The 12716-nt window shown below is 48.9% G+C and overlaps 1 protein-coding gene across 1 annotated transcript; it reads right to left on the reverse strand.

The window, feature by feature from the left end:
• Positions 1-588: 588 nt before the first annotated feature.
• On the reverse strand, positions 589-7717 carry Apln (apelin). The gene is made up of 3 exons (XM_042682408.1): positions 7587-7717; positions 1705-1876; positions 589-996 (listed from the first exon to the last, which is right to left on the reverse strand). Exons 1-2 carry the CDS (start codon positions 7651-7653, stop codon positions 1710-1712), a joined length of 234 nt encoding a protein of 77 aa, XP_042538342.1. The 5' UTR covers positions 7654-7717; the 3' UTR covers positions 589-996; positions 1705-1709.
• Between the last annotated feature and the right edge of the window lie 4999 nt (positions 7718-12716).

The following is a 12716-nucleotide window of genomic DNA, read 5'->3' on the forward strand; positions in this document are numbered from 1 at the left end:
CTCTTTCCAGCCACTAGTAACCCTAACCCTAGGAAAAAAGGCACTTCATTTGTTTTGAAAGGACATCATCAAGAGGGAAGGAGGTATCATAAAGTGGGAGTTGGGAGACCTGGTCCCTTTTCTGGCTCTGCAGTGGCCCAAGCAGGTCAATCCCCTCTCCTTTTGCAGGCTTTTGCATAAGAAGGCTGAGCTAAGAGATCTTCTAAGGTCCTTTGGGTCCTGCTTTTCTGTGATTCTTGGCAAAAACAAACCTCCTACTTGGCTTTCACTCCCTGAAGGGTATAGAGTCATGACTCAGACACTGAATTAGCTGGGGCTAAGTGGAGGTTGAGAGTATTAGGAGACAGCATAAGATGAGAGAAGTGACAAACTACCTCATGGCCTCCTCTCCTTCATCTCTTCCTTAACTTGGCCAAACACAATGATGAGGCTACAGCTACTATTTCTGTTGTACTTTAGTCTTCAACCACATTCCATTTCAGCGCCCCGATGCAACCTGTCTGGATTCCAACAATCTATGCCTCTAACTAGATCCTCTCATTATGTATCTCTGTATTCTTTTCTAGAAGCTGGCTAAGTTCAGCTGACAGGAAATAGTGGAGGTGCAAGATCCCACTGAGAAGGGAGTGTTTCCACCCAGATGCCAGAGCACACATGAGGAGGGAAAGGGTCAAGTGAAGGGCAAGGCCAGAGCTAGGTGAGGTAGGGACTCGGGCATCAGTGGACCAGAGAAGAGCTGAGTTTCCATAGTCAGTCCAGGGAGTGGCCAGAAGGATGTGCTGAATGGATCCTTGTGAGAGAAATGGAATCATCTGAATAAGAAGCAGGACCACACTATTAGAGGAAGCTGGTGGGTGAAAAGAGCTGGGATCATCAGGAGCTATACCAGCTGCAGGATGAGAGTTGAACAGATATGAAGGCTCCACAGAAACAGATGAATCTGTGGAGTAGAGAGAACTGCAGAGAGGGCAGGCACTTGGGGGGACGTTTTCAGTCCTAAAGAGACAAAAACAAACAAAAAAAAAGACGAGAGAAGTCATAAACATAGGTCAAAGGACACCTCACCCTCCACTCCAGGAAAGGACAGGAGATAACTTTCATTCCATGTTTCATTCCAACCCTTGAACCTAATGCTTGAGGTGCTATATTAGCTAGTCTCTGTCCCAGTGCAGTGACAGCAGGCCGGACCTCCAAACCGAGTTCCAGCTCTCTCATTGTTTTTCTCCTTTCCGTAGCTCTGGACGACCACAGCCACACTTTCCAGGATCTCACACTCTCCTTCTTCCTTCCGCCCGCTAAATCTCAAAGCGTTGCCTCCTTCCCATTCACACCCTGGACCTGGGGAGGTTCTGCACTGGACACCTGTGCATGCCTCTCCAATCAAGGCCTGCTAGGACTTCCAGAACTGTCCAATGGCCAGCCTGTCCAGCCCTAGGCAGCAGCAAGGTAGAGGACAGTACTCAGCACTTGAAGGTGGGGGGAGCCACCAGGAGATGAGTCCAGTGTCAAGTCCATCTCGGGGCCTTAGTCTCCTCCTCTGATAAATGGAGGGGCGAAACAATGTTTAAAAAGCTGTGGTTGGTGCTATGCTTCCTTGCTGGGTGGACCTGGCCAATGATAAGCCACAGGGTCACTAACAAGTCTGTATTAGGCTGTCCCTCCCCATCCCTGTTAGTTCTCCCCCTTAACCAGGGACTCTAGTACCTACTTCAGAAAGGCATAGGGCCCTTATGGGAGAGGCGAGGCCGCTGGCGGCGAAATTTCCTCCGGCCACCCTGCCAGGTTCCCGGTCCATTCCTTGAAGCTCTGGGCTGCACCAGGTAGTGAAGGTTGCCTTCCTCCATCCCATTGCCATCTGAAGGCAGCATCAATGGCACTGTAAGAAGAGGGAAGCCTATTAGCCAGGAAGACTGTTGGAAACAGTAGGAAGCAGGAGAGGATGTTTTTCTTTTCTATCCTGGTGAAAAAGGTGCTGTTTGTACTGTGTCCTGGAACAAATGGATGCGCTCACATGTTGTCACTAACGTAGCTGCTTTTATGTTCTGTTGAGTTCTGTTTCTGACAGGCACAGCTGGACACTTCCTTTACAATGTCATTGAGGGGTACACTCTGGGACAGCAAGCCTATACTTGGCTATGGTTCAGGAGGCAGACCCTCATGGTACACTAGTGACTTGTTCAAGCCTTTCACAAATACAAAAAGCACAGTGACTCTTCTTCCATTGACCCACCACTTGGATCCCACAGTTATCTGATGGAATTACATATGCTCCACTTAGCCTCTTTGTTTCTTGTCTGTGGGATTTTAAAACAAATCTCAAACATTATGTCATTGTAGGCCTACATCCTCTGGTAGGCTGGATGGCCTAATTTTGTGTGCTAACAATCTCATCTCTCACACCTGGGCCATCCTCAGTGGTTGAGATCTCTGAGGCACATGGTGCCGTTCCAGAGACTTCCCTGTGTGTCTGCCTGGGACATGTCTAACTAGCCTGCTTTCTGCTGGACTCTATGACCAGATTTTGAGGCTATGAAATCTTGTTTGAATGAATGAATGATCACCTATAGCAAGCATGAATGTGTACCAGGAGAAGGGTGGGCAACTGCAGCTATTACCTCCCCACTATGGCCTGCCACCTATCATTCACAGAAAACACCTTCTATCCTTCTGTTCAAACCCCTGCTGGCTTCTGTTCGAGTCTCCCTAGCTCCTCTTCTACTTCTTTCCACATCTGGCTTGCAGTAGAAGTTGTCTGATGCTAGCTTGATCCCTGACAGTGCAATCCAAGCGGAGCTGGGTGTACTTGGACAGGATGAGGGAGAAGGCACACTTGCCAGCTCTCATGGAGCCTGCAATCCAGCCAGGGAAACCAAGCTGGCACCCAGAGGTAAGCCTGCCCACTGGGGGAAGGCAGTGTAGGCAGATGAAATGGTGCTGGAGAAGAGGTGAATGGACACAATGCTTGTGCAATGCACAGTGTGAGGTGGGCTGCAGAAATAATGGTGTGTGAGGCCAGGAATAATGAATACCAGGGTCTCTTCCCTTCCCACCATCAGATTTGCCTTCAGCTATAGTCCTGTCCCTTGGGCCTTATTGCTATCCATCCAGGAATTCCTTAGCTCACAGTTTCCATATAGTCTACCATTGGCTACTCCCTCTTCCCTTGCCTCAACACCCCCATGTCTCGTTTCTTCCTTGGACCCTTGGCTCTTGTGAGTTCTCCTTTGCATGCATATGCTTTCCAGGCATTTCACTTCCTTCTGGTTCAAAAGTGGGCAAGGTTTATCCTTGGAGCCATCTTTGCCCAGCCTATAGGACATCCTCTCCCTCCCCACTCACAACCAGACACCATATTCTTTCAACCTGCACCCTCTTTTCCTTCTTCTCCAGGGAAAACCACCAGGCTCATTAGGACCCAGCTGTTCAGTAGGGTTATTTGGTTCACCAGCCACAATTTCATTCTGATAACCAGAATAGGTTAATGTGACAGCTCAGCCCTTAAACTCTAACCCATGAGCATTAAAACAAGTTATATTAGCACTTTGGGGAAGAAAGGAGAGCCCAAGGTAAGAGGTTGTTTTTGTCTGGCTGATCTAGAGGTCCCTTCTTGCTACATCTCTGAAAGGGCTGGGGTTGGAGAGGAAGGGAAGAGAAGAATGTTCATCAAGTTCCACCCATGCTGCTCCAGCTCCTGCCCAGAGTTTTGAGATCTTTTCAAGACTTAGCTGGAGCACTTTTGGTGGATCTGGATGAGGCTGATGATGAGGCAGATCCAGAGATACACTTGGGGCATGGTGCAGTAAGGATTGTGTAGTGCATTGGCCATGCATAAGGGAATGACCCTAGGGGCCTCAAAAATGCAAGTGAAACCCTAGTTCTAACATCTGTGCCTTCAATTGATAGTGGTAGGGGCACAGGCCACTGTGCCCCAAAGGTGCATTGGGCAGGAGGAGGGCATGCATGGTGTTAGGAGAGAGACAGTTATCAACCCCATGTGCTCAGCAGCTTAGACTCTCTGTGGCAGTCAGAAAAGGAGGCCTGGGGGAAGGGTTCTGTAGGAAGGGTGATCAACAGCTAGGATGGGGAGCAGGGTGAATGGCTCAGACTCAGGCTAGGATTCAGTCCAGGAAGATGTCTAGACTCCAGGCCCGCAGACAAGAGCCATACTAAGCTCATAGAGCATTACATACACTCTACTGCAGCCATCCAGAAGACCCTGGTCTCTTGCATTCTATTCTCTTGGGTGGAGGACTCCTTGTCTTTCTCATCACAGGAAGTCTGCAGACTCCTCCCTTGCTCTAAGCCACCTGCTACCTACTTTCGCTGCTGAGTCTGGCTTTCCCTCAGGTAAGCTGACACCTGAAACCATAGCTTTGTCCTTTCCAAAGGGAAAAATTAGAGGCTATTGATTCTCACCGCTGCAGAGGTCCTAGCTGTACAAAAGAATTCTCTTTCAGATTGGGAGCCATCCCCAGTACACTTCATCCAGTTCATTTGCAACTTTAAAGGAAGGCAGGCTCTATCCTCCAAAGAATCTCAGGCCTGAAGGGCTTAGAACTATTGCTCAAGGAAGTGCCAGGCAGTCAAGGGGAGAACAGAATTGGATTTCCATGCCACCAGAACACCAACCCCCTCAATGCACAAAGAGGTATATGCACACTTTTTAGGAACAATGCCAACTTCACAAGGAATGGTAACCTGTTTTCTGTGTCAGGATTCCATCTGTCATGATTCCTGAAAAGCCCACTGTCAGGAACTGGTAATGACCCCTCTGCTGTTGGGTGACTCTGGCTCCAGGATGAGAAGCTCAGCTTCATGCCCAGGTTTTCTCTAGAGCTGGTGCTGCCTTCTGGTACCAGCTTTGCTGCTCTGGATGCATCAGGCTCTGGTAGCCTGGCCCTACACTTGCCTCAGTCTTTTGCTGCTGACAGCCTTGGCTTAAGTTACATGGGTGCTTAGCACTTAGGTTTGGGCATAGAATGGAAATGCCCCCCTAGTGTCTATGGGAATGGGGTACAGTAGGCTGTCCTCAAACTGACACTGTGACTGAATAGAGCAGGGGCTGGTAAGGGGGAGTAAAGGGGGTAAAGAGGTGCTCAAAGACCAAGGGACACTTGGCCCAGACCCAGCAGCTCTTAGACAGAGAAGAGCAAAGTGTATCTCAGGTCAGGAGGCAGTGGAGGACAGCGGGTGGTGAGCGGGGAGGGCAGTGGAAGGGGTGGGCATTCCAAGTCAGGACAGAGTGTGGGGAGAGAAGAGGTAGCATGGTTTTCAGGTCTGGAACTTTGACTGGAGCCTCTGGCTGGGGAGAGCACATGCAAGTCTGGGCCAAAGACAAAGTAGTTTTGAGGCCCAGGCAGCAGGAGAAGGAGACCTATGTACCTAGACTTTGTCTGGTGGCTACCTGTCCTACTTTGGCTCTAGGAGAGGATAGGAGATGACAAGGCAGTAGGAGCCTTAGAAATTTTTAGCATCAGGCTTAAACAAAATGTGAGGGCAATGTATATTCCTAAATTGGGGTGGGCAGATGAGCTAATGACAAAGGAAAGATTAAAGCAAGAGGTGGAAAGATCTAAGCCAGAAGCATGCACTGTTCTAGCAGGATGACTAGCTTCTCTTCCCTTGAAACTGCACTACCCCATATGGCTCACTTTTCCATTGATCAAGGATTTCCTTGTAGCCTGGGGGAGGGGACAGGGTATACAGATCGGGCAGCCCCAGCTTCCTGTGGGTCACCCTTTCCACACTCACTCTTTTTCTTCCCTGATGGCACCACCTTGGAGTCTTTGATGGCTAAGGTTTCATACAAGGGGCTTGTATTGCTATTTATACTGGATGGGAAGTTCCAGGATGGAGGGACAGGAGCTTTTGGGATCTTTATTCTTATCTTTCACTCCCTTGCTGACACTGCCTGGCAGACAGGAGTTTGAGCATAAAGTCTGCTCTTCTCATGGTGCTGGGAAGGTGGCTCAGTGGTAGAGCGCTTGCCTTGCGTGCCTGAGGTCCTGGGTTTGATTCCTCAGCACCACATAAGCAAAAAGAAAAAAGCCAGAAGTGGTGCTGTGGCTCAAGTGGTAGAGCACTAGCCTTGAGCTGAAGAGCTGAGGGACAGCGCCCAGGCCCAGAGTTCAGGCTCCACTACTGGACCCAAAAAAAAAAAAAGTCTGCTCTTCTTCCCAAGGAGGTGAATGACTCAGTTCTGGAGTCCTGAGGAAAGAAACCACTGGACAGCTGCCTGGAGGCAAAAGGTGCCAGACGGAACCAACCTGCCTTCCTGAAAATCCTGACAGTGCCCTAGAATCAGGGCAGAGCCAAGGAACAAAACAGAGAAAGGAAGGTGGCCTGTGAAGACACGCAGGCAGAGTAGGTCAGACCTGTAAAGGCTCCTGGGCTTCAGCCCATCATCCTGCTTCAGCCCATCATCCTGTTCTAGAAGGTTTAGAACCAAGTAGGACTCTCTGCCCTTGATCTAGGAAACGTAGTACTCTGCCCTCTCCCCTTCCTCCCTGTGGCCCCAGTCCTGGCACTGGCATTAGTTCTCCTAGTCTTGGCTTTCTCCTTCTGTAGTGACAGGCAGGCAGTAGTGACAGCCAGATCACAGGACTGTAGCAGTTGGAGGTGGGAGTTGGCGAGCCCAGGAGATACTGACGCACAGAGGACTGGCAGCCTGGAAATCAGGCTTGGGGCAGGCCAGGGAGTACTAGTGCCAAGTATTACCAGGTGGGGGGTTGGTACAGGTGGGGGTGAAAAGAATCTTCCCTGAGCTGCATCAGGTCAAGTGGTTGTGTTTCTTGGTTTGATGCCTGGAGACAGAATTCAAAAGATGCAAACCCATGCCTGGGGGAGTGGGGTCTGAAACAAGGATATAGAAGATCGGAGTACCTGGGGTGGGTTGGAATCTGTAGCCGAGGAGGGTGTCCCATGCTAAGCAGTGGAAAAGACCAGAGAAGATCTTAGCATAAGGCAGGAGAAGACCCGTCCATTCTGGTCCAAGCCCAGCCTCGGGGAGGGCTGTCTCTGCTCATATACAGGCTGAACGGAACAACAGCTGAGATCCACGCTGCTGCCACCCCACCACACGCTCCTCCTGCCTATGCAACAAGTGTCACGTCTACATGCTGGCACATAAATCCCTAGTGGCCAGCACCCCTGGACTGGCCGGCAGCCCCTAAGTTCTAAGAGCCAAAAAGACCTTCAACACGGGGGGGGGTGGGGTAGTCCACTCAGCTGTAGCCAGCTCTTTTCCATTGATCCACACGGACAGGTTCCCCGCCCCCCACCACCACGTGGGATGCAGTGTGCAAGACATCGGGAGTTCCTTAGACAGTGAAGGGTGGTCAAGAGGGGGCAAGGCGATCACTGAGGATGCCCAAAGACATGCGGACCCCCAGCCCACTCCCACCCCTCCTGCCGGAGGAAGCAGCTCGTTGGGAGCTCTGTCAATCAGCCTCCCGGCCCGGCTTGGCGCGTGGCGGCTTGTGCCTAGCTCGCGCCTGGCTCTGCGGGAGGCAGGGAGAGCGTGAACTGGGGGCAGAGGGAGGGGAGAGCACGGGGGAGCGCCGGTGGGCGAGCGTGCAGTCACTCACCTCCACACACCGCAGTCAAGGAGAGCCAAAGCAGCAACAGTGTCTGCACGCAGAGCCGCAGATTCATGCTGCAGTTTTGTACTGATGGGCGGGCGGGAGAGTTGAAGACACGGAGGAGCTCAGAGGCAAAGAAAAGCGAGAGCTCAGAGCGGTGCCGGATGAGTGCGGGAACCGAGGTCTTGTGGCTGGGATTGGGGTGGGGTGGGAGGGGTGCGTGCGTGGTGTGCACCCCTGCCACGCCACAAGCGACCAGCTGCTGTACCCGCACGCTCGCGGCCTCTCCTCTCGTGCAGCTTCTCTTTACCACCGCGCGTGGCGGCGCCGTGAAGCTGGCCTCCGCTGATCCAGGGGAGAGGAGGTGACGGCAAGCCTGTGCCAAGCGGTTGGCTTTGCTCCGCTGGGACTCCAACTGCCCGTGGTCCAGCTGCCAGCGAGAATGCGCCCGCTCACTCCCGTGGCTGCATTTTGTAGTTTGCGGCTTGGCTGAGAGCCCACTTGGTCATGTGGTCATTGGGAGGGCTGACGGGGGGGGGGCAGGAAGAGGGAGAGGAGGGAACAAGCCTCCTTTGCACCGCCCCCCCCCACCGCCCCCCTTCCCTCACGCACTCTGCTGCTCCAGGAGGGCATAAGAGGGATCCCCGAGGTGGCCCCACAACAAAGGCTGCACATTGGCTTGGACAACCCACAAGCGCTCCTAAGACAATGCCCGTTTGGCTGAGGGCCAGGGGGTTAGTGGAGACCTAAAAGATTTCAAACACAGGAAGAGTGGAGGGGCGTGCTTAACCCTTTCTCACCTGGCCTCCTTCAGAGCGGCCACAAAACCTGTCTACTTGGAGAAACATCCCATCCACACTGACCCCATTCATTCCTCCTCCCTCCCACCTCGGACTCTATGGTCCTTCTTATCACTCTGCAGCCCCAAGAATTTGCTCAAGAGCTTTCAACACTAGTCCAATTATTTTCACTTCACCTTCAACTAAATTGGAATGGGAGATGATTACCCTGGTTTGTGCCCAAAACTTGATTCATTGTTCACACACTCTTATTTCTCCTACTGTCTCCCAGGAGGTATCCTCTACCTGGTCTGCAACACCTCCGCCAACATCCCAGCCTATGAGCTCTTCATTCTTACAACTGACCCTCAAATGCCAGGTCATCAGAAGACTTCCAAGGTAACAGTAATCTAGGAGAGCCTTCCCCTTGGTTTTTTCTCACTGTTTAGGATGTACAAGTCCTACCACATGCCATTCTCTTTGGAACTGTCCCCTATCCACTTCCCCATCATCATAAAGAGAGGTTGGTTTATCCAGGTCCACGCAGTGGAGACTGCATTTCTTTTTACATATACCTGGCATGCCTCTTTATGTGCCTCCTGAAAACTTCTTCCCTTCTAGACTAAACTTCTAGTCCCTTCTACAGCCTGGGAGCTTCCAAACAGAGACTGCCTGTTGCATCAGATAGGAAACACCCAGGATGGGATCCTATGTTTTCACTCTTCTGTATTTTTCTAAGGTCCCCACCAGTATCATTCTCTACACATAGATGGCACTCTCTCAACACATGTTAAATCAAATGTGTTTCCACCTTGCAGCAAACCAGGCAGCTTTGTTTAAAGTTTAAGACCAGATTCAAACAAAGGCATATTGGACAGTGCCTATGTGGGCCATAAAAGACATGAAATATTACAATGAAATATTTTTGAAGTGTTACAAAAATGCAGCAATCTACTATTTAGTATCAGTTTCCTGCCATCAGAATGTGTTACCTCCACAAAAGAAGGATCTTTGTTTTGTGCTTGTGTCTCTCCCTAAACCCAGAAGAGTGTTTGGGGGCATAATTGGTGCTTGATATATAATTTAAAATATATGGACGTACTAGTCAAACACACTCCTATTGCCTAAATCAGGGGATCTGGAAAAGAATTCTTGTTCATGGGCTATGATCCCATTAGTGCCCTCCCCCCCAAATCACAAAGTAAAGCATCTCTCTTCAGCCAAAAGACCCTGGCACTGAGCAAGTGGGCACAGTACCACAAAGTAATTCTTTCTCTGCTATGCCCATGGAAGCCTGTTCCAGAAGAAAAAACAGCTTCTTGGTTTCACCCTTACTTAATGTAAGGCCTTACAGGTCTTACATGTACAATAATGTCTGCCCTATCCACTTTGGTATGTCATGGGATCAAATGCAACAATGCACATGAAGGTACAGTGCAGATCATGAAAGCTTTGGAAGGTCATTTTTATAAAACATCTGGGTCCTACCCATGCACACCTAAATAAATGCCCCCCCCCATATCTAGGTTAATAGAAGCCTTCAATCACACCTCCACTATGAGGCTATTGTTCAATGGTTAGAGAAGTATTTCCCATACAAAACCTACTAATGTATTTTAAATGAAGTTTAAATTCAGTTCCTTTGTCACACAGGCCACATTTCAGTTGTTCAGTTTTTCAGCTACTCTATTGGACAGCAAAGAACAGAAATGTTGATCATGGCATTGATATTGATCATGGCATTTGATGGCTCATTCATTCTGCTTGTTCTATAATTCTTTTTCCTACCTAGACTAATCCTCAACTGTACAAGGTAAGGTGAAAAAAAAGGGAAAGATTAAAAATGAATGCAAAGCAGTTATAGATTGAAGGCATTCATTAAGGTAAGATGAAAAGAGCTTTACATTTAGGAGAAACATTTCAAAACTGAGTCCTTCTCTCCACTTAACCAAACTCCATTCATTTTTCTAGTCCCAACTCCAAGACCTCTTCCTCCTTCTTTTTCAGGCTATTCCTTGCCCATTGTGAGGACAAAGGTCCTCCTCATGACAGCTATGGCCACTGTGTGTGTGTGTGTGTGTGTGTGTGTGTGTGTGTCATGGGGCTTGATCTCTGGGCCTGGGCGCTGTCCCTCAGCTCTTCAGCTCAAGGCTAGCACTCTACCACTTGAACCACAGCACCACTTTCGGTTTTCTGAGTGGTTTATTGCAGATAAGAGTCTGACGGCCTTTCCTGCCCAGGCTAGCTTTGAACCTCAATGCTCAGATCTCAGCCTACTTAGTAGCTAGGATTACATGGCCACAGTTTTCATCAGCACTACTCTTGGGAACATAGAAAGCATTTTTAATGGATGTACCATCCTCTTTGGACCATGTTCTACACAGAAGGACAACCACCATTTTATACAAATGCAATTGTGATCACAAACTGTGAATCCTTTGTAGACTCCCTGGAATGTCCAGTTTTCCTATGTATCTCCACCATCCGGATTTTAGGGTCACCAGAATGTGATAGTGTCTAGTTTGTACTCTGTTTGTCCAATAAATACCTAAGCAGAACTCTGTGTTGGCTTTTGTTCAGGAAGATGATACTGTTGACTCAATAGTGCAGAAAATGTGTTTGAACATTTGTTTGGGGGAGCATGTGCTTCCTGCCCTGATGAAGCAAGTCACTGTGAAACACACTGTTGCCCTTGAGGATCAGATCTACCATCAGAGGTTAAGACTGTTTCCAGTCAGAGTGAGGGACAATTTGGGACAGGAGTAGGACTCTGAATTGTGGAAAAAAGTGATGACATATCTGGGCTATGTGACTTGTTCCCCTCTTGGACATTATACATAAATTATTCAGATCTGCATAGTGACCTATGTCATCACCACCAGCTACTAAAGTTCAACTGACTCATCCATGTCTGTATACTGTGGGTTTATGTGAACAGTGCAGTATATTAAAAAGAAGGCAGATTTACATAATAGATTTCAAATCTGGCCTCAACCCCATTCATTGGCTCTGTGATATGGATGAGTTACTTAGCCTCATCAGGCTTAGTTCCTTCCTCTGTTAAATAAGTGCAATAATGGTACCAACTTTATGTGCTATGGTTTCAATGTCTATGTCCCTCCAAAAGAGGAGATTTCTTTTTTAATGCCAGTCATGAGGCTTGAACTCAGGGCCTGGAAGTTGTACCTGAGCTTTTTGCTTAAGGCCAGCAGTCTACCACTTGAGCCATTTTTCCACTTCTGGCTTTTTTGGGGGTGATTAACTGAAGATAAAAGTTTCACAGTCTTTCTAGCCCAGGCTGGCTTTGAATCATGAACCACAAATTTCAGCCTCCTGAGTAGCTAGGGTCACAGGCATGAGCCACCAGTGCCCAGTTAAGAGGAGCTTTTTGGAAGGTTAATAATCATGAGAGTTCCACCCCTACAAGTAGATTGGTGCTTTTATAAAAAGAGGTTGGGGGCTGGGAAGGTGGCTCAGTGGTAGAGTGCTTGCCTTGCATGCCTGAGGCCCTGGGTTCGATTCCTCAGCACCACATAAGCAAAAAGAAAAAAAGCTGGAAGTGGCGCTGTGGCTCAAGTGGTAGAGTGCTAGCCTTGAGCTGAAGAGCTGAGGAACAGAGCCCAGGCCCAGAGTTCAGGCCCCATGACCGGACCCAAAAAAATAAAAAATAAAAAGAGGTTGAAGGGGGCAACCTAATGTCCTTTTTGCCTTTCTGGCTTCTGTCATGTGAGGGCACAGTTCCATTCCCTCCAGAGAAATATAGCACTCAAGGTAGTACTTTGGAAGAGGAGAAGAGGGCTTGGGAACTTACACCAGACACTAAACATGCTGGTACCATGATTTTAGAAATAATTTTTGACTGCTTATAAATTATTAGTCTTGGGGCTGGGAAGGTGGCTCAGTGGTAGAGCGCTTGCCTTGCATGCATGAGGCCTTGGGTTCGATTTCTCAGCACCACATAAGCAAAAAGAAAAAAGCCGGAAGTGGCACTGTGGCTCAAGTGGTAGAGCACTAGCCTTGAGCTGAAGAGCTGAGGGACAGTGCCCAGACCCAGAGTTCAGGCCCCACGACTGACCTAAAAAATAAAATTATTAGTCTTAGCTATCTTGTTATAGCAGCAGGAACAGGTGAAGACAAACATTATTAAATTTGATAATGCAAAATAAAGTACTTAGCATAACCCCCACCCACAAACACACTATAGTTACTGCTTTAATGTTACTCTCCTTTTCATATGCTCTCTCTTGACTTCTGGGTTTAACCCTGAGTCTCCTGGAACTGATTTGGAAGGAAAGACTCTGTCTTCCCCTTGCTCCATTTATATCTATTTTCTTAGTAGCCATTAAAGCTGCATCCT

This window comes from Dipodomys spectabilis, unplaced genomic scaffold (assembly GCF_019054845.1).
Source record: "Dipodomys spectabilis isolate Male_0828 unplaced genomic scaffold, ASM1905484v1 ptg000071l, whole genome shotgun sequence".
Taxonomy (NCBI): domain Eukaryota; kingdom Metazoa; phylum Chordata; class Mammalia; order Rodentia; family Heteromyidae; genus Dipodomys; species Dipodomys spectabilis.

What these genes read in the sequence shown, in the direction of transcription:
- Apln (XM_042682408.1), bottom strand. Translation starts at nt 7,653, where the DNA reads ATGAATCTGCGGCTCTGCGTGCAGACACTGTTGCTGCTTTGGCTCTCC. An exon ending in CTTGACTGCGGTGTGTGGAG is followed by an intron (nt 1,877 to 7,586) that starts GTGAGTGACTGC and finishes CTCTTCTTACAG; the next exon opens with TGCCATTGATGCTGCCTTCA.